This window comes from Enhydra lutris, unplaced genomic scaffold (assembly GCF_002288905.1).
Source record: "Enhydra lutris kenyoni isolate GAN:26980312 unplaced genomic scaffold, ASM228890v2 scaffoldscaffold25, whole genome shotgun sequence".
Taxonomy (NCBI): domain Eukaryota; kingdom Metazoa; phylum Chordata; class Mammalia; order Carnivora; family Mustelidae; genus Enhydra; species Enhydra lutris.
The window spans coordinates 24,270,808-24,294,067 of record NW_019154109.1 but is presented as its reverse complement, the minus strand read 5'-3'; the positions used below and the strand labels follow the sequence as shown (position 1 = coordinate 24,294,067).

The following is a 23,260-nucleotide window of genomic DNA, read 5'->3' as shown; positions in this document are numbered from 1 at the left end:
ACTATCTTTAGTATTTCATTATTAAGTTATTACTCTCTTCTGGTGGGTTTGTTTTTTTTTTTTTAATTTTTTTTATTTATTTGACAGAGAGAATGAGACCACAAGCTGGGAGACAGACAGGGAGAAGCAGGCTCAGTGTGGGGCTGGATCCTAGGATCTTGGGATCATCACCTGAGCTGAACGCAGCTGCTCAACTGACCGAGCCACTCAGGTGCCCCTCTTCTGGTTCTTCTAATTCAACTTAGAACTAGAGAGGGGGTTGCCTGGGTGGCTCAGTCAGTTAAACGGCTGCCTTCAGCTCAGGTCATGATCACGGGGTCCGGGGATCGAGTCCCATATTGGGCTCCCTGCTCAGCGGAGAGTCTGCTTCTCCCTCTCCCTCTGTCTGCTGCTCTGCCTACTTGTGCTCTCTGTCAAATAAATAAATAAAAATTAAAAAAAAAAAAAAAAAAAAGAACTAGAGAGGAGAAGAAGGTGGCAGGGAAGAAAGGACGGAGGGGAAATTCTGGAAAGAATGAGACCAAGTTATTTGTCTGATCATGTGATTATCTACCTAGAAAATTAGAGAACCAAACTAAAACATACCAGACCCTATTAGAGTTCAGCAAGACGGTCAGTTGCAGAATAAAGTAACAAAAATTGGTAACCTACTTTTATACCAGTAGTAATGAGTTAGAAGATATAAAATGCATGAGCGACTTACTTGGAAAGAAACTACAAAAGCACATAAAACGGACTTAGCAGAAACGCAATGTTTCTAGATAGGAATATTTAAAATTATAAAGGTGTCTAATACTTCAAAACTAACATATAAATTAAATAACATCTGAGTCAAAACTCAAATGGGATTATCCTAAAGGGAAGCTGATACACGAGTGATTCTAAAATTCACATGAAAGAATGTGTATCTCAGGAACAGTGAACAGTGCAGTCAGAACACAATAGTTTGTAAACAGTAAAAAGAAATAAAGTTGGAACAGGCTGGGGTCAAAGCATGGTGACGCCAGGTTGAAGTCCAGACTCAAGTCAGGAGTCTGAGTGGCACGATGCTATGAAAGGACTTTAGAGTCAGAGACACGAGTTATACTCCGGCTCAACGTTTACTAGCTTCGCAACCTTGGGCAAGTTAAATAACTTGGGAGTCTCATATTCTCATCAGTAAAACAAAGACTGTAATACTCATCTCGGAAGGCTGTTAAGATTACAAGGGCAACACACATAAAGGCCAACAGTGGCCAACACACAGCTACTATTCCATCAGGAGCAGATGCGGTTATTAGACAATTGGTACGTGTTTTGGGGATGGTCACCTTAATGCTGCAGTGACAGGAGGCCCCTGAGGATGGAGAGGAGCCGGGAAGCTACCGGCATGCCCGAGGTCAAGGGGTAATAGCAGAGAGGAAAGGCAATGGGCTGAAACTCTGCTAAGAGCTGGTGTAGCATGGATGAAGAGGAGAGGGAGGAGGGAAGGAGAGAGGGATGGATGGGCAGACGGATGGATGACTCGAAAGACACGGAGAGGCAGAATAAACAGGAACTGTTCACTGACGGAACCGAGGACTGACAATGTTAGAGATAACTCGGTGTCCAGCACTGAATCTGGGACGGGGTGGAAACACGAGAAATGTGGGCTGAAAGGAAGAGAAGGAGGGAAGCAAGAAAGCTTTCAGTTCCAGCTGACCAGAAATGGGACCCACTGAAAGACACACAAGTATCAGGAAGAGCTATGCTTTGGCAGAGAACATGACAGGTTCCAAGTGAGTCTCAAAAATAATGTAGAGAGAAACAAGCCTCTCTGAGGCCCAGGGACAGGCTGGTCTGAAGCCCAAGGGAGCAGCAAATACAGCTGAGGTGGGTGGGGAGTTCTCATTATAAAACTTCTCTCTCTCTCTAAAACTTCTCTCTATAATGGCTCTTCAACAAGTTACAATGACCCCCACATAAAAAACAACAGTAACTTTTTAACTAGTAAATCAATATTTCTTATAGAGATGTCTATTCTACTTGAAGGGAACAAGCAGCGTGAGGGCTCAGGCTGCACAATTTTCTTTTATCTCCCACAGTGTGAGGCACAAAAAAACGGCGTGCAGCTTTTTGACCCGAATAAATATTAAAAATAGTTGAAACCTATAAATATTCATGTAGTATACTCACAGACACTTGAAAACTGGAGGGAGAAAAATCAAAGGCAGGCAAATGAAAATGATTACTGACTCAAAGAAGAAAGAAACATAAGAAATACATTATAATACTTTGTAGTTACGTGATTCTATGATTATAATCAAATATATTAGCTTCATTTAGTAACTGAACCAACTATGGATTCAAATCAAAACTGTATACCAAGTTCTAGTTTTAACCACAGAAAAGAATGAAAGAACTGGAAAATTCTTCTAAAAAGGTAATCTAACAAATTCTTCCTACTGTAAATAACGAACATAAGCCAAACTGATTATTTCCATGTTTCACAACTTAGTTTACAAGTCAAGACTTCTCCCGACTTAAGCCTTATGCCAACACTCTCATCATTAAAGAGATATAGTCTTTGAAAATTAGATTTACAGTACTACCCTGTCAACAGGATGCACACAATTGTGAATTATTTTTTCCAAACACTGTTGATAGGTTAATACTGAGACAAACACTCTGAGTATTTATTGCTGATATTAGCCTGTCTTATTACAAGACTCTAAGCTATCCCAGGCTATTAAAATAAACTATGACCTAAGAGTCAGCAGAAGACGTTTTCATCTGGGCCGAAGCCTTTATTTGTTGGTGCAAGACCCTTGATTTTGGTAACTGGATTGAAGTTATCTAAGAAAATGTCCATGTTCTCAGGAAATATACACTTTAGTAGTTATGGGGGCTCCTGACTGGCTGTCGGTTAAGCATTTGCCTTCAGTTCACATCATGATCCCAGAGCCTTGGGATTGAGCCCTGCATTGGGCTCCCTGCCAGCACAGAGTGTTTCCCCTCTCCCTCTGCCAATCTCTCTGCTTATGCTCTCTGTCAAATTAATGAATAAAGGGGCACCTGGGTGGCTCAGTGGGTTAAAGCCTCTGCCTTCAGCTTAGGTCATGATCCCAGGGTCCTGGGATCGAGCCCCACATCGGGCTCTCTGCTCAGCAGGGAGCCTGCTTCCTCCTCTCTCTCTCTCTGCCTGCCTCTCTGTCTACTTGTGATCTCTGTCTGTCAAATAAATAAATAAAATCTTTAAAAAAAATTAATGAATAAAATCTTTCTTAAAAAATTTAGTAGGGGGGCGCCTGGGTGGCTCAGTGGGTTAAGCCTCTGCCTTCGGCTCAGGTCATGATCTCAGGGTCCTGGGATCGAGCCCCGCATCAGGCTCTCTGCTCAGCAGGGAGCCTGCTTCCCTTCCCCTCTCTCTGCCTGCCTCTCCGCCTACTTGCCTACTTGTAATCTCTGTCTGTCAAATAAATAAATAAATAAATAAATAAATAAATAAATAATTTAGTGGTTCTGAATAAAGGGGCATGAACCCATAACATAATCTTGAATAATACATACGTAATGTATGTGTGAATGACTACATAGATGATATGGAAGAGAGGGAAAAAGAAAGAAAATGAAGCAAAATAAAACAATTGTCAATAGGGATAATGAATATATTATTTTTGTAATCTTTCTATAAATTTGAAGTATCAAAATAAAATATTACCAAAAAAGCTGGAGCAGCTGGGTGGTTCAGTCACTTAAGCATCTGCCTTCTGCTTAGGTCAAGATCCCAGGGTCCTGGGATCAAGTCTCCCTGCTGAGCAGGGAACCTGTTTCTCCCTCTCCTTCTGTCCCCTGCTTGTGCTTGCTCTCTCTCTCTAGTGCCCCCCCCAAATAAAGAAAATCTTTAAAAAAAAGTTAATTGCTCATAAACACACACACATATAGAACAACAGTTAGGTAAAACCATATTATTAAAGGATACTCACATGGAATTGAACATTCCCATTAGGGCAGTAAAACAAAAGCCAATTGCAAACATGGATTTCATTCGGACCTGTAAAGAGACCAGCACATTGTCATTTCACACTACTAAGGCACACCCCAAAATTCTGGTTTCACATCACATTGCACTCCATAGCAATAAGCTGCTTATTGGCTAACCCACCCTCCACCTCCTTCTCCTTGTCCCCTTCTGATGAATAGTATTGGGTGGCCATGTGACCCAGTTCTGGTACCAGTACCGAACGAACAGGACTTTAAAGGGACAACGTTGGCCAGTATCCCTTTAGGCCTTTGGCCCATTCTTCTTGCCTGGAATGAAGAACATGATGCCTGAAGATAAAGGATAAAGTACCATCAAATAACCAAACAACCATAATCTAAGAATGGCCAACCTAAGTCCTTAATAACATTACTGAGCTGTTACACCAACCCAGGACTACCAAACCCTGGCCTTCTTGAACAAGTAAAAAAAAAAATCTTTATCTGTTTAAGTCATTGTTATAGTTAGGTATTCTGTTATTTGCAGCTAACTTCTTACTTAATTACAAATGTGGTAAAAGTATAAATAAATAAAAGATCATATTGATGTAAGAGTAACAATCATTATCTCTGGGTGACAGGTTTTTTTTTTTTAAGATTTTTTTTATTATTAATTTTTTATACGATTTTATTTTTAAGTAATTTCAACACCCTATGTGGGGCTCGAACTCATGACCCTAAGATCAAGAGTCTCATGCTCTTCTGACTGAGCTAACTTGAGCTCCTGGATGACAGGTTTATCAGCAATTTTTCCTCTCTTCTTTCTATAGTTTCCAAATTTGGTCTTATAAACACTTAATAAGTAGGTCAACAGAAAAGCTATTTTCAAAAAGATGCACTTCTAAATTACAGCCTTACTCAATAAGAATTGCAAGAAACAGAAGCTAATATAGCAAAGGTCTCTTAGAAAGCAAAGACAACTGTTGCACAGTTTAGATGTCCTGTGATAAACGTACAGAAATTAAATAGAAAAAATTAGTCAAGCCATATAATTAGCCTACCCATGCCTTAGAAAAACTCTTGAACAAACTCTACTCTTTATAAATGATGACTAATGGGTAATAAAATCATTTCTCTTTACACTTTACGGTATGCCTGACACACAGAACAAAAGGCCTCTTGAAGAACAAAGGCAACAATAAAGGCCATCTTTTTTTTTTTTTTTAAAGATTTTATTTATTTATTTGACAGACCGAGATCACAAGCAGGCAGAGAGGCAGGCAGAGAGAGAGAGGAGGAAGCAGGCTCCCTGCAAAGCAGAGAGCCCAACTCGGGGCTTGATCCCAGGACCCTGAGATCATGACCTGAGCTGAAGGCAGAGGCTTAACCCACTGAGCCACCCAGGTGCCCCAATAAAGGCCATCTATGATGCTCCAGCTCAGAGGCTGGCGTGACACAGGTTACCTGAAAACCAAAGATTCGGCAATGACACGAGAGTAAAAGAAAACAGACTACTCCATTCGAAACATAAGGGCTAAGCTAAGCAAAAACTGTGTGAAAGGGACAAATTATGACCCCCGAGACAGCCTGAAACGGCTTCTCTCATTACTGAAATGAAGTTTAAGCCCAGGAGCATATTTTCACTTCCACCTGGCCCAGGAACACCCACGACATTAGTGGGTGAATTTCTGAAAAGGTAAGTACAGTGTATTTAATGCAAATCAGAGTCTTATTCTATAAAACTTGTTGTGGTTTACCACAATATTACACTTCAGACTCTTACCATAGACAGGTCTCTGTTGTTATTTTTCAGTTTCTCTTCCTGCCTCTCTGAAAAGAATTAACAAACTGATTAATATACACAACGCTGAGCACAAGGCAGATGTTAAACTGTCACTGACTAGTGACTATAAAAGCACTTCGTCTCAGGATCACTTAGTAATAACATCAGCTAAATACCTGTGGTATTGTATACTTTATATTAGCAGAAAATTCAAATGCAGCAGAGCACCAAAATATTTTTATTTAAATAAATAAAAATCTTTAAAGATTAATCAAAAATTACCTCAGGTATTAAGTGTCTTAACTATACATTAAGATACACTTTTATACTATACTGATGGAAAGTGTAAACATAATGATTGTAATTAGGCTTCAAATATGAGTTATTTATCTCTCATGTTTTTCCCCCCCTTTCAGTTACTTCAAGAGAGCAGAGTCTAAAAGTAAAAGCCAATCAAGACAAATTTAAAATTCAGGTTCTTTCATATTACAGACTAATTACTCTAAAAATAAGCATAGTTTTTTAGTTAAGTGAATTAGAAAGCTAGAAAATTTCACGTATATTTTAAGAAAGTTGTTATATACACGCAACCCAAAATGCTTAACAAAGTCTCAACTGTACATCAATGCCATTATTTGCTGAATTCCATCAACGCAGGGATTTCATTGTTTACAGAAAGAAACTGAGGTCCCGCGAAGGGGAAGTGACTTGGTAGAGAACCTGTGAGCATTCCGTGGCGAAGCCAGGACAAGACTCCCAAGTTTCCCAACTCCCAAGCCAGTAATCTCTAGGCACCCTCTGCTGCTGCTCTCTTTGATCATGATTACCATCACCAGGATTAATTACTTCAACAAACACTGATTACCTACCACATTCCAGGCACTTTTCTGAGCACTGGGGATACACAAATGAACAAAAAACACAAAAATCCCCACCCTCACAGGAAGATTACAAAGTAAAAATATAATATCCTCTAAAACAAAAATATCTACCATTAGAATAAACGGGTGTGAGGACGAGTAAATGTGGGCAGGCACAGGAAAGGAGGAGCAAAGAGGCCGACAGGAGGGCCGGCTTGCAGGGTGGCCTGCAGTTTCCGAACAGCACAGAGCGGGATGAAGACATGATCCCTCGCCCTGAATGGCTCCTGTCCAGTTTGTTCTCCAGGGAAGGGAAGGATATGGGCAGGAGAGAGTGGGATCCTGGAGATAAATGGAACAAAATGAAGAAAAATGAATGGAGCTAAGGTCTATCTTGGTGGGGGGGAGCTCCTTTGCTATCTGGGCAGTCCTCTTACAATGTAACAAGATGTTTTTAAATTGGGAGTTGAGGGCTGGGGTATAAGATGATGAGAAGGTAAACAGGCATAGAACAACTAGAGAGGGAAGGGACTACCACTACAAAATAAAAAGGTATAGGAGATCACCTATGCTAGAGGCCTTGGCATATCCCCGACTCCCTCCTTTCTCATCCAAACACCACATCCTATTAATTATACCTCGTAAGTATTTTTTGAAGAAGTATTTATTTGAGAAAGAGAGAGAGAGAAGGGAGTGTGCACGCTCCGGGGAGTTGGAGGGGGAGGGGAGGGGAAGGGAGAGGCGATTTCAAGCAGACTCCCTGCTGAGCAGGGAGCCTGATATGGGGCCTGATCCTAGATCAAAGATCATGACCTGAGCCAAAACCAAGAGTTGAACACTTAACTAACTGAGCCCCCCAGACACCCCACATACCTCATAAATACTTATGAAACCCTCCCCCTCCTCATTACCATGTCCTTGGGATTTCTAAACACTTTACCTGTGTTGCTTCAAGTCTCCAAGCATCTCACTGCCTCCAAACTTGCTCCCTCAAATTCATCTTCCACGAAGCTGCCCGTCAGATCTACCTAAGATGTAAAACTGACCAAAATTACGATACTCCCCAGCTTAAAATTCTGGCATGGCCTTTCCCCCCCACAAGCTCATGTTCCAGTGTCACCGGCAAGTCTGAGGTCTATCCCTGCAGCCTCATTTCCAATCCCTCACATGAACTGTACTGCAGAGGTTCCTGCAACACCAAACAAATGTAAGCTGCTCTCGATGTGAAACTTTTCTCTAGATCCAGTGCCTTTGTCTAGGAAGTCCTTTCTACTTGGGTGACCAACTGTCCCAGTTTTCCCAGGATTGTTCCAGTGTTAGCTCTAAAAACCACACATCCCAAGAAACTCCTCAGTTTCGACCAATTGGGATTTCTACCTAGAATGTTTTATTCTGTCCCTAGCCAAGCCCTTCCTGGTTAGCTAGTACTCAACTTTTAAGTCTCGGCTCTCTGTCACCTCCTTTTTAAAAATCTTGACTCCTTAGTCAATAATGTTCTACAGAATTTTCTTTTCCTTTTTTAGATTTTATTGATTTGAGAGAGAGCACAAGCAGGGGAAGCAGCAGAGGGAGAGGGAGAAGCAGGCTCCCCACTGAGCAAGAAGCCTGATGTGGGGCTCAATTCCAGGACCCTGGGATCACGACCGGAGCCAAAGGCAGATGCTTAACTGACTGAGCCACCCAGGCACCCCTATAGAGTTTTCTATAATTATGAAGATATTCTCTATCTGTGCTGGCAATAAAGTACTCACTAATTACATGTGGCTCCTGAGCAAATAAAATATGGCCATTGTGACTGAGGAACTAAAATTTTTACTTCATTTAACTTTAATTAATTTAAAAAGCCAAATATAGGGCACCTGGGTGGCTCAGTGGGTTAAGCCACTGCCTTCGGCTCAGGTCATGATCCCAGGTCCTGGGTTCAAGCCCCACATCGGGCTTTCTGCTCAGCAGGGAGCCTGCTTCCTCCTCTCTCTCTGCCTGCCTCTCTGCCTACTTGTGATTTCTCTCTGTCAAATAAATAAATAAAATCTTTAAAAAAAAAAAAAAAGCCAAATATAGCTAATGACTGCTTTACTGAACACTAGATTAGCAGTCCCTTCTTTATGCTTCCAGAATATTCCATGCATATCTTTATCATTATACTGAGTTTGTACATTCTCTTGTAATGATCTGTTTATTTACCCATCAGCCCAACCAGATGGCAGGTTCCTGGAGAACAAGGAATCCTGTGCCTTCTTCATCTCTGTAACCTCAGTAGCTGGCATGTACTTCGTTGCTCAATATTGTGGTATGTGCTCAATATTATTTCATGAATGATTCAGCAACATAATAAAACCTGATATGAAGATACAGCATACCAAAAATCCTTTTCTAGGGAAAGGAGTCCTTTTTGGGGGGTCGGGGTGAAGGGGTAGCCCTTTATGATGAAGCTGATAGCCCAAACAGATAGAAAAAGCACAAAGAGCCTAAAAGCTGAGAGCAAACTGAGGTGACATAGTTTTACTGAAGCTAAGTCCACAGAGAAACAATAACCATTAAGGTTATTGTTACCAGGTTAGACAATGTGTATACGACTTAATAATACATCCACACAGGATTACACTACACAATAACACCATTAAGGTTCTTGAAAAGTCTTCAATTCAAATTGTTACTAAATACCTACCATATACAAAGTAGTTTTAGTCGGTTTCAAATAATTAAAAAAGAGGTTTATAGTCCCTTGGTTTTGGAGGAGGTGACAGATACAAGTATCTTCGATGTTTGCTTTCACACCTACCTATCTCTGATAAATCCGGGGCACGGCACTATCAGCTACACAGGATTGAGTCAGATGGGGTAGCAGAAGCCGGTAAGACTAGTTCTTAGCACAGGGATTTCACTCATGGACAATTAACAGCTGATTATGTCTGAGGCTACCTGAAAGGTCTAGGTTATATACTCTAGTGACTCCACTTTTCACTAGGGGCCATTTCCGACAGAAGAGAACAAAAAGATAGTATATAAAAAGGTAAAGTTGATTTTTAAAAAGATGCCTCTGTAGAGAAAAGGGACAAAAAGAAGAAACAGAATAAAGAAACAACAAACTAAACAAATATATATATATGTGTATATATATTTAAGATTTTTATTTATTTATTTTGAGAGAGAGAGAGAGACAGAGTGAGAGAGAGCATGAGAGGGGAGGTCAGAGGGAGAAGCAGACTCCCCATGGAGCTGGGAGCCCAATGTGGGACTTGATCCCAGGATTCTGGGACCATGACCTGAGCCGAAGGCAGCTGCTTAACCAACTGAGCCACCCAGGTGCCCCCTAAACAAATATATTTAACAGGGAAACATCATACATGCAAAATTTCATCTGAAATGAACCTGATCCGTTTGTGGGTAGAAAATGCTAAGATGCCTCAAGAAGCATAAACATAAAAACAAAGACGTTAAATTCAAATGTCCAGGACAAAAACAAAAGAAAAACAATTATTCCTAAGAATAAAATTTTTATGTTCCATTTTGGGTTAGATAAATTTACAAAGACTAGCCTGTCAACACAGTCACGTAATACATGGTTTATATGAAGGGCACCTGGGTGGCTCAACTGTTAAGCTTCTGCCTTTGGCTCAGGTCATGATCCCAGGGTCCTAGGATCGAGCCCCATATTGGGCTCTCTGCTCAGCGGGAAGCCTGCTTCTCCCTCTCCAACTCCCCCTGCTTGTGTTCCCTCTCTCGTTGTCTCTCTCTCTGTGTCAAATAAATAAATAAAATCTCTGAAAAAAAAAAGGGGGGGGCTGTATTTCTTGTAGTAGTTATGGGAATCAACTAGTAGCAATGATAGCATCTATTCTGACCACAGAATGAACAGACAGTAAGCCAATCTATTATACATTTTTATTTGACAACATTAGGCTGTGTGCAACAAGATAACATAATTTAAGAAAGGAACACTTCCTCATTTACCTTAGTCAATAACCAGTGTCTTTTCTGTCAAAGAATGGAAATCAATACAGGAGGCAACCGGTTGGATTTGACCATTTTTAAATAATAGAGAAGGTCAAAATAGCAGGTGCCACTCTATAGATGAAAAGAATTAGATATCCCATGGGAGTTCTACATTCTGAGTTGTCTTGAATGAAAACCAATTAATAATATAACCTTGAAATTTCTCATAGATTTGGTAATGGAGAGGAAGCAAAATTTAAACTAAATGCCTGAGGCAGTCTTCTTTTATGGAAAATCCAAACAGGATAAAGGCCTAGAGTGAATATATAAATTCAGGGCCCAAAATAAATTAAATTTCAAAAATTTCCTCCTGTATCTCCAGGTCACGAAGAAAAGAGATATCCACCCCAACTCAGTCAAGCTTCTGAATCCCTGCCCTCTCTTCCCCAGCCATCTGTGAGTCTCGGCCTCCTACCAGAGTCCTTGTTGAGGGTCAGCCTTTCAAAGATTCCCATCACCCCCACCCTGCACTACCGACCTAGCAGGCAGCCAATCCCTGTGCCTTCTCATGACCCACAGTGTAAAGAGACGAGCTGAGCCAACCAGATTCCTTCTCTCAGAAATTTAAACCAGAAAATCTTGGAATAGTAAATCAATTAACTGTGGGAGCAGAAACAGAAAAATTATAATATAGCACTGGCTCTCAAACTTCAGTTTGTCTAAGAAAATCTGGGAAGCCTGTTAAAAACAGCAGACTCCTGGGTCCCACATCCAGAGATCCTGACTCAGTAGTCTGGGAGGAAGACGCAGAGCCCTTTACTTGTAACAGTACTGACGCAGGGGGTCTACAGAGCACACTGTAAGACTGATAGAGGCAGAACCCTAGGACACAAGCCAAAGTTAGGTGTAGGCACAGCCTAAATGCCAGAAAAACACTACAGAGCAAGTGGGAGAAGCTGAACAACAGAAAGAGATTGAAGGACATATCAATAGTGCAGCTCGGGGGCGCCTGGGGAGCTCAGCTGGTCAAGCAAAGCTCAGGTCATGATCTCAGGCTTGTGAGACTGAACCCCACATCAGACTCCATGCTAGGCGTAAAGACTGCTTATGAGTCTCTCCCTCTCCCTCTGCCCCTCCAGCACCTCCCCCCATCTCTAAAAAATAACAATAGTGCAGCCTTAAAAACACTGGAGCCCACTGTCTCACTTCATCTCAGGGCTTGCTCTGCCTACCAGATGGGCTTTAACACAGTTCCTGCCTTCCTGTAACCGATTACTTCAGTGTTTTCTGAGTTTGGGATCCCATACGTTCGGAAAATAAATCCCCCAATACTTGAGGTATTGGGGGATTTATTATCTATTTAGACAAAAGAACTAAATAAAATTCATTTATCAAAAGTAAATTTGTTTCCCTTCTGTGGGAAATGTAGGGGAAGAGGGAAATGTAAAACGGCCAAAACATCTACACCTGAAATTAAGAATGGGAAACCTAGGGGAGCCTGCGTGGCTCAGTCAGTTACATGCTGCATCCGTCGCCCTGCTCAGTGGGGAACCTGCTTATCCCTCTCCCTCTGCCCTTCCCTCCCCATGCTGTCTCTCATATTCTCTCTCTTTCAGATAAAAATAGATAAAATCCTTAAAAAAAAAAAAAAAAAAAAAGAATGGGAACCTAAGGGGGCCCTGGTGGCTCAGTCAGTTAAGCGTCTTACTTGATGTCAGCTCAGATCATGAGCTCAGGGTCCTGAGATCGAGCCCCACAATGACAAGGTCTGTGCTCAGCAGGGAGCCTGCCTGAGATTCTCTCTCTTCCTCTCCCTCTGCCCCTCCCCGGAGCATGCACACCCCCTCTCTCTCAAATAATAAATGTAACTTTAAAAAAACTGGTGAGGGACTCCTGGGTGGCTCAGTTGGTTAAGCAGCTGCCTTCGGCTCGGGTCATGATCCTAGCGTCCTGGGATCGCGTCCCACATCGGGCTCCTTGCTCAGCGGGGAGCCTGCTTCTCCCTCTGCCTCTGCCTGCCTTTCTGTCGGCCTGTGCTTGCTCTCTCTCCCTCTCTCTCTGACAAATAAATAAAATCTTTAAAAAAACTGGTGAGGGGCTGCCTGGGTGGCTCAGTGGGTTGAGCCTCTGCCTTCAGCTCAGGTCCTGATCTCAGGGTTCTGGGATCGAGTCCCACATTGGGCTCTCTGCTAGGCGGGGAGCCTGCCTCCTCCTCTCTCTCTCTCTTTCTCTACTTGTGATCTCTCTCTGTGTCAAATAAATAAAATCTTAAAAAAAAAAAAAAAACTGGTGAACCTAAGATCTTTAGTTCAAATGTAAGACATTTCAGCTTTTTCAGAGAGGCAGGCTTAATCTCAGAGTAAAATTTACACATCTAGAGCATGGATAGATTGTCTTTTAAACAACTTCGCATGAACATTACACCTTGTTAACTCCTGATAAGACGCTGATAACCAACACTTCACAGGTGTTATTTCTCTTCTGATACTTTTTGGTGAGCAAAAAGTTCAAGGTTGCATTCCATGCTAAAGTTAATTTACATTTTAGACAGTTTGTGTGTCAACTTAAGGGCAGAGAGCAATCTGCCTTCCATTTTTGTATCTTTCCTATCCTTTACAGCAAAGCTACTTGATAGAATGGTTCTATGTTCAATGTCTTCACTTCCTCACCCTGCATTCTCTCCTCATCTAGACAACTGGCTTCTGTCCCCCATCACGCCACTGAAATCATTCTTGCTACATCACTAACAATAACTTTCATTTCCATTTGCCTCTTAGACATTTAACACCTTAGATCCTCTCTGTCCCCTGAAGCTCTCCCCTCAGCTACGATGGCAAACCCTCTCTGACTTCTCTGGCAATACTTCTGCAGGGTTCCACTTCTGCTCCCTCTGTTTCCTCAAGACTCTCTCCATCCTCAGCCCTTTCCTTTTCTTACTTTATATGGTTTCCTCTGTGTGTGAACTCAATTACTACTTAAAAGTATATGATTCTAATATCTGTTTATAGCCTTTATCCCTCTGCTAGCTCCAAAACCACATATCCAACTGTGTACCAAATATTTCCACCTACTGTCACACAGGCATTTCAAATTCAACACGTTCAAACCTGAAATTATCCTCTCTTTTCCTCCCCATCCCAATGTGCTACTCCTCCAATATTTCCAAATCAGACATATGGACTTCTTTGTAGACTCATCCTTCTCTGCACATGCCACATCGAAAGAGTCATCAAGTCCTGTTACTCCTACTTCTCTAGATCGGTTGAATCCATACCTTCTATTCCATTACCACTGCCTCTACTTAAGTTCAGATTCTTGCGATTTTTGCATCTGAGATTTTTAAAAAGCCTCATGACCTCCTGCCTCCAGAATGATCCCTTCTCCCATTTATCTCCAAACTACTGTCAGAGTTGTCTTCCTTAAAATCCGATGTCAATCTCTGTTTAAATCCTTTAATGGATATGGAAAGATGGAAAGTCTTCTGGATACAAGTTAAACTCATTACCTTAGTTTAATTTATAAAGATCTTTAGGAACAACAGACTCAACTTATTTCTCTAGCCTCATCTGTCTATACTTTATACATCCCTTCTTTCATCTGTTACACTAAACTATTTATAGCTTCAGGAATATACCTTACTATTTGATCCCTCTAGAGTTTGGAGATGGCTATCCTTCTGCCTAGGATGTACAGGGCTTAAAACTGGATGTTAAAGTTACAAATGACCAGGGCCAAACCCCTTCTCTACCACTAACTTCATCCCATCTACCACTGAATGACTGACCGAGGGAAAATAACTTAACTCAAGCTTCATGCTTCTCATCTATAAAATGAAGTAACACTCTTCACTACTACATACAATTGACTGTTAAGAGAATCTTAAAACATATAAAGTGTTTACCTCAGTATGTTGCATATGATAAGTGCTCAATAAATTCTGAACGCTACTTTATTTGTATTTTTATTTAAGTTATTCACATTACAGCTTCAAGATTCAATAAAAACATTATCTCTCTCTTTTTTTAAAGATTTTATTTATTTATTTGACAGATAGAGATCACAAGTATGCAGAGAGGTAGGCAGAAACAGAGAGGAGGAAGCAGGCTCCCTGCTGAGCAGAAAGCCCGATGTAGGGCTCGATCCCAGGACCCTGAGATCATGACCTAAGCCGAAGGCAGAGGCTTAACCCACTGAGCCACCCAGGTGCCCCGAAAACGTTATCTCTTCAAGAAAACCTAATCCCCTAGTTTTGTTTAGATATCCTTTCTCTTTACTTTTTTAAAACTCAGAATATATCTCTACAAACAACCTTACCATACTGCACTGGTCTGTCTTCCCCTCTCTAGCCAGACTTCCTAAGAGAACTGTTTCTACCTTGTTTCTCTATGATCCACCAGAGCCACTGACACAGAGAAAACATATAGTAGCATCCTGCCACAGAACTAAATGAGCAGGCCATTTAGAAAACATGCGAAACACTAAATTCAAAAGTTTTGTTCAGAACAGGATAGTGGCATAGTCCAGTCTGGTAGAATTCTTTCCTAGGATTTAATGGCAGTGACCTACGCAGAGACATAGTTTCTGAATAAAACACACAGTTTCACATTTTTTTTTTCCTAATTTAGAGTCAGGAAGCATCACAAAGTACAAATATAAATCATATCTAATCATTTATAAATTGTCTTTTTGGAACAGAATTACATTCTGTAATTAAGCTCTAAATTACACTGAAAAACCAAAAACATGTCATTACTTTTCAGACCAGATAAAAATTACTCAGCAGTAAATTTCCTACCCCCTGGAGCATTTCCATCACCAGTCAATTCTCAGTTAGGAAGCCATGGCAACAACACAAGTAACTCAGACTTAACTGGAAATAATCAACACAGATATGAAAAAAAAAAAAAAAAAAAACTTTTACAAATTATGCCAAGAACCCTTGGCCAAATTCAAAAGCCACAAATGTCAGCATTATTCTACAAAAACTAAAATTTCAAAAGCTAAGAGGAAACAGTAGCAACTGCTTGATTTTACCCTGAAAATGGACAAGAGAAAATCAAGTTTGATAATGTATGCAAGTGCTCTCTGTAAATCACAAAATTATACAAACACGAGTCACCACTGTTAATAACTTTATTATATTTTCATCACTAAGAATTTCTTTTTCCAATTTTAAATTTTCCAAATTTCCTAAACTTATTTTTTCTACATTTTGTGTATACCAATAATTCATCTTACCTATTTTCTTTTTTTGTTGTCGACCAGCTGACTCTGTTATTGTTTCCTTCTTCTTTTCCACTGTAAACAACAGAGTAACACAGTAAAAATTAATTATGTATTATACTAAAGAAATACAGGCTGCTTTATCACAGTTGAACCAACGAAAGCAGCTCACAAGAAAGTTGCACACTGCCTTTGATTATGGTTATGAGCAAGTTAACTGATCTGCTCCCACACCTGCTGACAGGAGAAGGCAGACACAACAATCTAAGACCAAGACAACAATACTGGAAGCATCATCAACCAAACACTCATACAGGATTGCATAAGGACACAATAATAATAACTAATGGAACATAATAAAAATGAAAATGGCTTTCAGACCATCAGCTGAGGGTGATTGCCATAGGTTGAGTCTAAGTATGATTTTCAAATTCTGTTCTCTCAGGTAACCATGGTTAATTATAGGACCAGTCTCATATTCACTATAAAAGGTAGGAATTCATTTATTCAGTTATTGGTTCCTAAGTAATCAGCACTGTTCTAGATAGATGAAAACATAAACATGATTCTTGCCCTCTAAAGAGTATGTAGTGAGGGCAATTAATTGCATAACAATTGTAATACTGAAAACTGGCAAGACAGACATATGCATTAGGGAAGGGAGATCAACAGAGTCAAAAAGCTAAAACCGGGGCACCTGACTGGCTCAGTCAGCAGAGCATGCGACTCTTGATCTCGGGATTGTGAGTCTGAGCCCCACGGAGGGCAGAGAGATTACTTAAACAGACAGAAAAAGCTAAGACCAACTTCTTTGTATGCATGTCAATTAATATGATGATAGAGTAAAAATAACCTTTTAAAGAGAAATAATTAATATATTTATATTTTACATTTACTATCTTTGACCTATATACCTATCATAGTCCACCTATGAATGGACCAAGAACAGGAATATCAAAAATTACCTTTACTTAGTTTATTTACTTTCTTTGTTCCATATAGTATCTTAGCATACTTCATTTACCAGCAAACAGTACAGCACATGTGTTATTTCTAAAACTTGCATTAAAGAGAATTGGCAGGTAAGACTTTTTCTCTTGGTACATTAATTACGCTACCTGCATTCTAAAATTGGTATCACTACTTTAACAAAGATGTAAAATTCGATTTGATTCCAATATTGCAAGTGAAACAGTAAAGTGCTGACTAGAATAAGTGTGTGTGTGTGTTTGTGGTTTCAATATATGCACTCGTGTCTAAGTACATGTATTCTTTTATGTAAATGAAAAGATAAAGCATGACATATATCTATGGGGAAGAAAGAGATTTAGAGTGAAACTACTAGTATGAGATCATAAAAGGAAATTAAGTCAAATTCTACAAGATGTTACCAAAATAACATTTTATTTTTTTTTAAGATTTTATTTATTTGACAGAGAGAGAGATCACATATAGACAGAGAGACAGGCAGAGAGAGAAAGAGAAGCAGGCTCCCCGCTGAGCAGAGAGCCTGATGCGGGGCTCGATCCCAGGACCCCAAGACCATGACCCGAGCCGAAGGCAGAGGCTTAACCCACTGAGCTACCCAGGCACCCCCAAAATAACATTTTAAAAAACGAAATGGACAGAGATGCTTGGGTGGCTCAGCCAGTTAAGGGTCTGCCTTTGGCTCAGGTCATGATCCCAGGGTCCTGGGATCGAGTCACCACATAGGGCCTTATTGCTCAGCAGGGAGCCTGCTTCTCCCTCTGTTTGCCACTCTCCCTGCTTGTGCTCTCTCCCTCTGCTTGTGCTCTCTCCCTCTCTGACAAATAAATAAATAAAATAAAATAAATAAAAATAAAAAACAAAATGGACAGAAAACATTGAATGTTTTACTCTTTATCATCACTATTAGCCAAAGAAACAAAAAATATTTCTTTCCCTCCCCAGAAGGACCCCAACGTAACTACTTAGCACTTACCCATAAATGCATAAAAAGCAAAAAGGCTAGAGAACAGAAACGTAAGATGGTACTGCGAATATTAACCTGGTCTTCTAGGGGACTGGGCTGAGGCTAGATCACTCTGCTCTAAGGAGCCATCTATGGATAAAGCAGGGCCCAGAGCAGAAGATCTGACCCTTCTGAAAGACTAAATAAGCTTTTGAGAGCTAAAGAATGAGCAGGAGTTTGCTAGACCAAAAGAGAAAGGAAAGTTATTCTAGTTAGAGAGAAGAGCAGATAATGCCTGGAGCCACAGCAGGAATAAGGAAGACTAGCCCAGAGGATGGGAAAAGGGCCCGAGCGGCTAGAGAATAGAGAGCAAGGGATAACGGGATACAGGATGTAGTTGCAGGGGAAGAGAAGACGCACCCAACCACACTGGACCTTGCAAGCCCCACCTTTCTCCTAAAAGCAATGGGGAAAAACACAGTATTTTGAGAAGGGCAAGTAACATGATAAGATCTGTGTCTTGAAAAATTACTTGGGATGCACTGTAGAGAAGAAATCTGAGTGGCTGCAGGGAGACCAATGAGGAGGCTACTGCAGCCTCACAGGAAACATGACAGTTTAGACTAGGTGGTGACAGCAGAACTGGAGGGATGTGGAGAGATCGCAAACTTCCCCAGAGGAGAACAGTAACAAGGCTTGATGGTGGACTGCACACACAGGGTGAGAGAAGAAAGTATTCAAATCAGCAAATATTTATTAAGCTTTTACTGTGTGCCAGTCACTGTTCTAGGTGCAAAGGCTATATCAGAACAACAACAAAAACGCTCTCCTAGCGGGGGGAGATAAACAATAACAGTAACACAATACACAAATAGATCCTGTAATATATTAGAAAGTGACAAAAGCCATGGGGTGGGGAGGGGGGAATAGAGCAGGGTCCAGGAGACCAGGAGCAGCAGCGGTGGAGATGAGCAGGCTGCAGTTTTAAAAAGGGTGGCCAAGGGGCACCTGAGTGGCTCAGTGGGTTAAAGCCTCTGCCTTCGGCTCGGGTCGTGATCCCAGGGTCCTGGGATCGAGCCCCGTGTCGGGCTCTCTGCTCAGCAGGGAGCCTGCTTCCCCATCTCTCTTTCTGCCTGCTCTCTGCCTAATTGTGATCTCTGTCAGATAAATAAATAAAATCTTTAAAAAAATAAATAAATAAAAAAATAAAAAGGGTGGCCAAGTTAAGACTCACGGAAGTAAACTTTGAACAAAGATTTGAAGAAGATATGAGGGTTAACTAAGCAGATATCACAGAGAACATTCCAGGCAGAGGGAACAGAGAGTAGAAGACTCTGAGCACTGGAGTGTGGCTGAGGCACAGCGAGGAACTGGAGGGTCAGTGTGGCTGAAGCCGAGTGTGTAAGAGGGGAAGAGTGTCAGAGCAGTAACGGGGGAGGCTCCGCAGGCCGCTGAAAGGACTTCGGCTGTTCTTGAGTAAAACTGGGACACCATCACAGGGTTATGAGCAGGAATGGGACATGATCTAACAGGCTCTAAAAAGGATTATTCTGGATGCCTGGGTGGCTCAGTTATTGGAGTATCTGACTCTGGATATCAGCTCAGGTCTTGATCTCAGGGTCCTGAGTTCAAGTTCTGCACTGGGTTCCACACTGGGTGTGGAACCTACTTTAAAAAAAAAAAAAAAAGAATTATTCTGGCTGTTATCTTGGGAGCAGACTATAGGGAAACAAGAACAGTTATTGGAGGTTGCTGCAATAATTCATGCAAAGGATGGAGGTAATTATCAAAGGAAATAATGGAAAATGGTCAGACTCTGGATATGTCTGAAGGTAGCCCAAAAGTATTAGATGCAGGGTGTGACAGAAGACTTAAAGATAATGGCACAAGGATTATGATTATGACCTAAGCAAGTAGAGAGATAGACTTGCCATTGACCAAGATCCTGAAAAGTACAAATGAAGCAGTCTTTTTTTTTTTTTTTAAGATTTTATTTATTTAGTTGATAGAATGAGAGATTACAAGTAGGAAGAGAGAGAGGAGGAAGCAGGCTCCCTGCTGAGCAAAGAGCCTGACGCGGGGCTCAATCCCAGGAACCTGAGACCAGGACCTGAGCCGAAGGCAGAGACTTAACCCACTGAGCCACCCAGGCACCCCCAAATGAAGCAGTCTTAAGTGAGGATAAAGTATTCAATTTGGACATGCTGGGTTTGAAATGTATATTCAACATTACAGTATAACTGACAAATTGATACATGAATCTTTATTTGAGCATAGTTGACACACAATGTTAATTTCAGGAGTACAATATAGTGTTTCAACTCCTCTACACATTATGCTATGCTCACCACAAGTGTAGCTACCATCGCTCACTATACAATGTTATTACCAGGATATATGGATCTTGCATTAAGGAGAGAGTGTTAGGGATATAAATTTGGGAGCCACTGCCAAATAGAGTACATGACTGAATTCACTAAGAGAGTGAGCGTAGGGGGATAAAAACAAATTTGGGGTGCCCAACAAGAGGTTGAGAAGAGGAACCAACAAGGAAACAGCAAAAGGATGATGGGCAAGGGGCGTCTGGGTTGCTCAGTCAGTTTACAGTCTGACTCTTGATTTTGGCTCAGGTCAGAGCAGAGGGATCAAGACCCACCTCAGGCCTTACGCTGGGCATGGAGTCTGCTTAAGATTCTTTCTCGTGCTCCCTCTGCCTTTCCCCAACCCCCTCACTTTCTCTTAAAAAAAAAAAAAAAAAAAAAAAAAGACCTGCAAGGTAAGAGTAAAACCAAGAGAGTGTGGCATCCTGAAAGCCAAGTGAGAAAGTGTATCAGGGTTTCTGGCTTGCACTGTGAGAAGCATGGAGGTACTATTTGTCAGGTAGAGAAATACCGGAGGAGGATCATGTTTGTGAAGGTGAAGATAACGAGCTTGGATTTTAATATGTTGAGGTGATTTATCCACACGTGGGGCTTCCACGGCCCCTCACAACTGAGTGGGATCTCTTCTTTGGAACCACCACAGCACATAACCAGTACTTCTCGTGTCCCTTGCTCCACTACCATTTGTATCATGCATTTTGCATAAAATTATCCAACACTGCATATAACTCTACGTAATGTCGATTCAAATCCGATTCATCTCTATTCCTACAAAGTTTTTGCATCAGTTGGTGCTCTTATTTATACAACTAATCACAAACGGTCGCTATGTGGATCAAGTGAGATACTATAAGCAAGAAAACTTTGAACCTTTACAAAGACATAAAGACATGTCACAAAATACAGAAAGTCAGAGGAATTTTAATATACAAAAGTTATATTTAATCTTTATAAGACAGAAAAGAACACTGAAAGCCACATCGAGCCTAGGAAGAACCATTCACATTATACCTCCAGCAGCCCCCTCAGCTGTGTCCTGTGGAGTTCCTGCTTCACTCGAAACCACAAACTGTTCCTGTTCTTAACTTTTTTTTTTTTAAGATTTTATTTATTTATTTGACAGAGAGAGATCACAAGTAGGCAGAGAGGCAGGCAGAGAGCGAGGAAGGGAAGCAGGCTCCCTGCTGAGCAGAGAGCCCGATGCGGGACTCGATCCCAGGACCCTGAGATCATGACCTGAGCCGAAGGCAGAGGCTTAACCCACTGAGCCACCCAGGCGCCCCCTGTTCTTAACCTTTTATTCAAACTCTCCTTCAGTCGCCTCACACAGAAATTTGCCTCATCCCTGAAGACACCGGTCACCTGGATACTAACCATAATGACCTGTTGTTCTCCAAACACATCTTCTCACTACGATTTCCATATTTTTGCACATATCCTATTTTCTTCACCTGGAATTCCTACCCCCAGCTCATTCTCTACCCAAATTCTAACTATCCAAGAAGGACCACCAGGCCATCTGCATCACAAACACTTCCACGGCCCCTCACAACTGAATGGGATCTCTTCTTTAGAACCACCACAGCACATAACTAGTACTACTCGTGTCCCTTGCTCCACTACCATTTGTATTATGCATTTTGCATAAAATTATCCAACACTGCATATAACTCTACATATCCGATTGAATTCCCATAAAGTTTTTGCATCAGTTGGTGCTAAAACATTTACTGTAAACATGCATTCAATGAACCTGATGTGTTGAAACTGTATCTGAAGGATGTTGCCATACTCACGTTTTTTACTCTGTTTTTCCACCTCCGCTTTCAGTCTCTTGTACTTGTCCGTCCTGTAAACCAGGACCCAGGTTATACCTGAAACATCAAAAGCAGCATGCTAATAGAAAAATGTCTGTAAAGGTCACAGCAAACTTACTGGTGGTGATGGCTAGGTAAGGAGGGATTTCAACTTTTTGCTTTATATTCACCAGCAGTTAACTTTTTCCCAAATGTTAAGACAACGGACTCTTCAACCAAAATAACGGAGACCTGATAGGAAGGTGTCTCCACAAATACGCAAGCGAAATCGACCCCAAACCGAATTCCACGGTGCCCCCCACCCGCTCCTGCTCCCGAGCGCCCCCCGGCTCAACCCCAAGCAAGCAAGGCTCGCGACCACTCCCTCGGTGGCGCGAGGGTCCCCAGGCCCAGGATCCTTCCCGTGGGGGCTGATCAAACGTCAGAGAAGCAGCCGCTCTCACCCTCGGCGAGGAGAGCCGTGCACACGGAAATGAAAACGATGAGCAGTGTGTCCGCGAACATGGTGCTCATCTCGCACTTTCCTCTCTGCACTCCCACCCGCCAGGGGGGAAGCGCTCGAGAGCCTGCAAAAATTAAACGACAACGACTTCCCTGGATTTCTGGGCCACCGAGCAACACTCTCGGACAGACTAGAGTCACACTTCCGCTTCCGGGGCACAGCGCCGGAGGGGCTACTTCCGGAGAGAAGCGTGGCCCCGCGAATCTGGCGAGAACCCCTCGGGCCTGGGGGCTGGGGCTCAGACCGAATCTCGCGAGAGCTGGGACAGGCGCTTCCGCGACGGAACTGGGATGACGGGACATCGCCTGGTGGCGCTTGCTGTGGAGGTTGCTGGGCGCTCTCATCTCGGCCGGAATCCACTTGGGTGCACTCGGCTGCGCTTCTGCTTCACCCCTACCTCTGAAACCGTTTAGGTAGTTTACTGAACGCCTCCGTCAGAGGCAAGGCCACGGATTTGGCCTGGGGACGCCGTAATCAGTCGTGGCGGCGGGCTCCAAGGAACTCCCGCCCTAGCGAAGGAGAGAAACTTGTACATATCGTGTGGTTAGGGTTTTAATAGCGGTATGGCCAGAGCGAAGCGGTCACCCAGTTGACGCGGTGGTCGGAGAAAGCTGTTGAAGAAGTCGAAGCAGTGCTTAGAGTAATAGGAGTGCTTGGCGGGGGCGGCGCGCAGAGGCACGTGGGTGCTGGAGAATACGCGGTGTGTAGCGGGGCGGTGACTGATGTGTCTGGAGGACGGGTCATGAACTCAAATGCCTCCAGTGATTGCGTGTAAATGATCTTAGGCAGGCTGGACAGAAGGAAACGGTGGGAGGTACTAGCGTAGTAAGGGAGCGATGATTTTATTCGAAAGTAGCAGGTGGTACGCGTATCCAGGCAGTTTCCC

At 42.1% G+C, this 23,260-nt stretch overlaps 1 protein-coding gene across 2 annotated transcripts in view; it reads right to left on the bottom strand.

Annotated features, from left to right (window-relative positions):
- LOC111151022 (transmembrane and coiled-coil domains 1) overlaps positions 1-22,517 on the bottom strand; it is a 45,011-nt gene extending 22,494 nt beyond the window's left edge. The window contains exons 1-5 of one of the 2 annotated variants that reach the window (XM_022508727.1): positions 22,316-22,517; positions 21,852-21,929; positions 15,757-15,816; positions 5,723-5,769; positions 3,945-4,012 (exon numbers count right to left, since the gene is read on the bottom strand). In XM_022508727.1, coding sequence (XP_022364435.1) covers positions 3,945-4,012; positions 5,723-5,769; positions 15,757-15,816; positions 21,852-21,929; positions 22,316-22,385 — 323 coding nt within the window. In that variant the 5' untranslated portion in view covers positions 22,386-22,517. Of the gene's footprint in view, positions 1-3,944; positions 4,013-5,722; positions 5,770-6,714; positions 6,905-15,756; positions 15,817-21,851; positions 21,930-22,315 lie in introns of those variants that run through there. The other variant, XM_022508728.1, reaches the window with a different exon arrangement.
- Between the last annotated feature and the right edge of the window lie 743 nt (positions 22,518-23,260).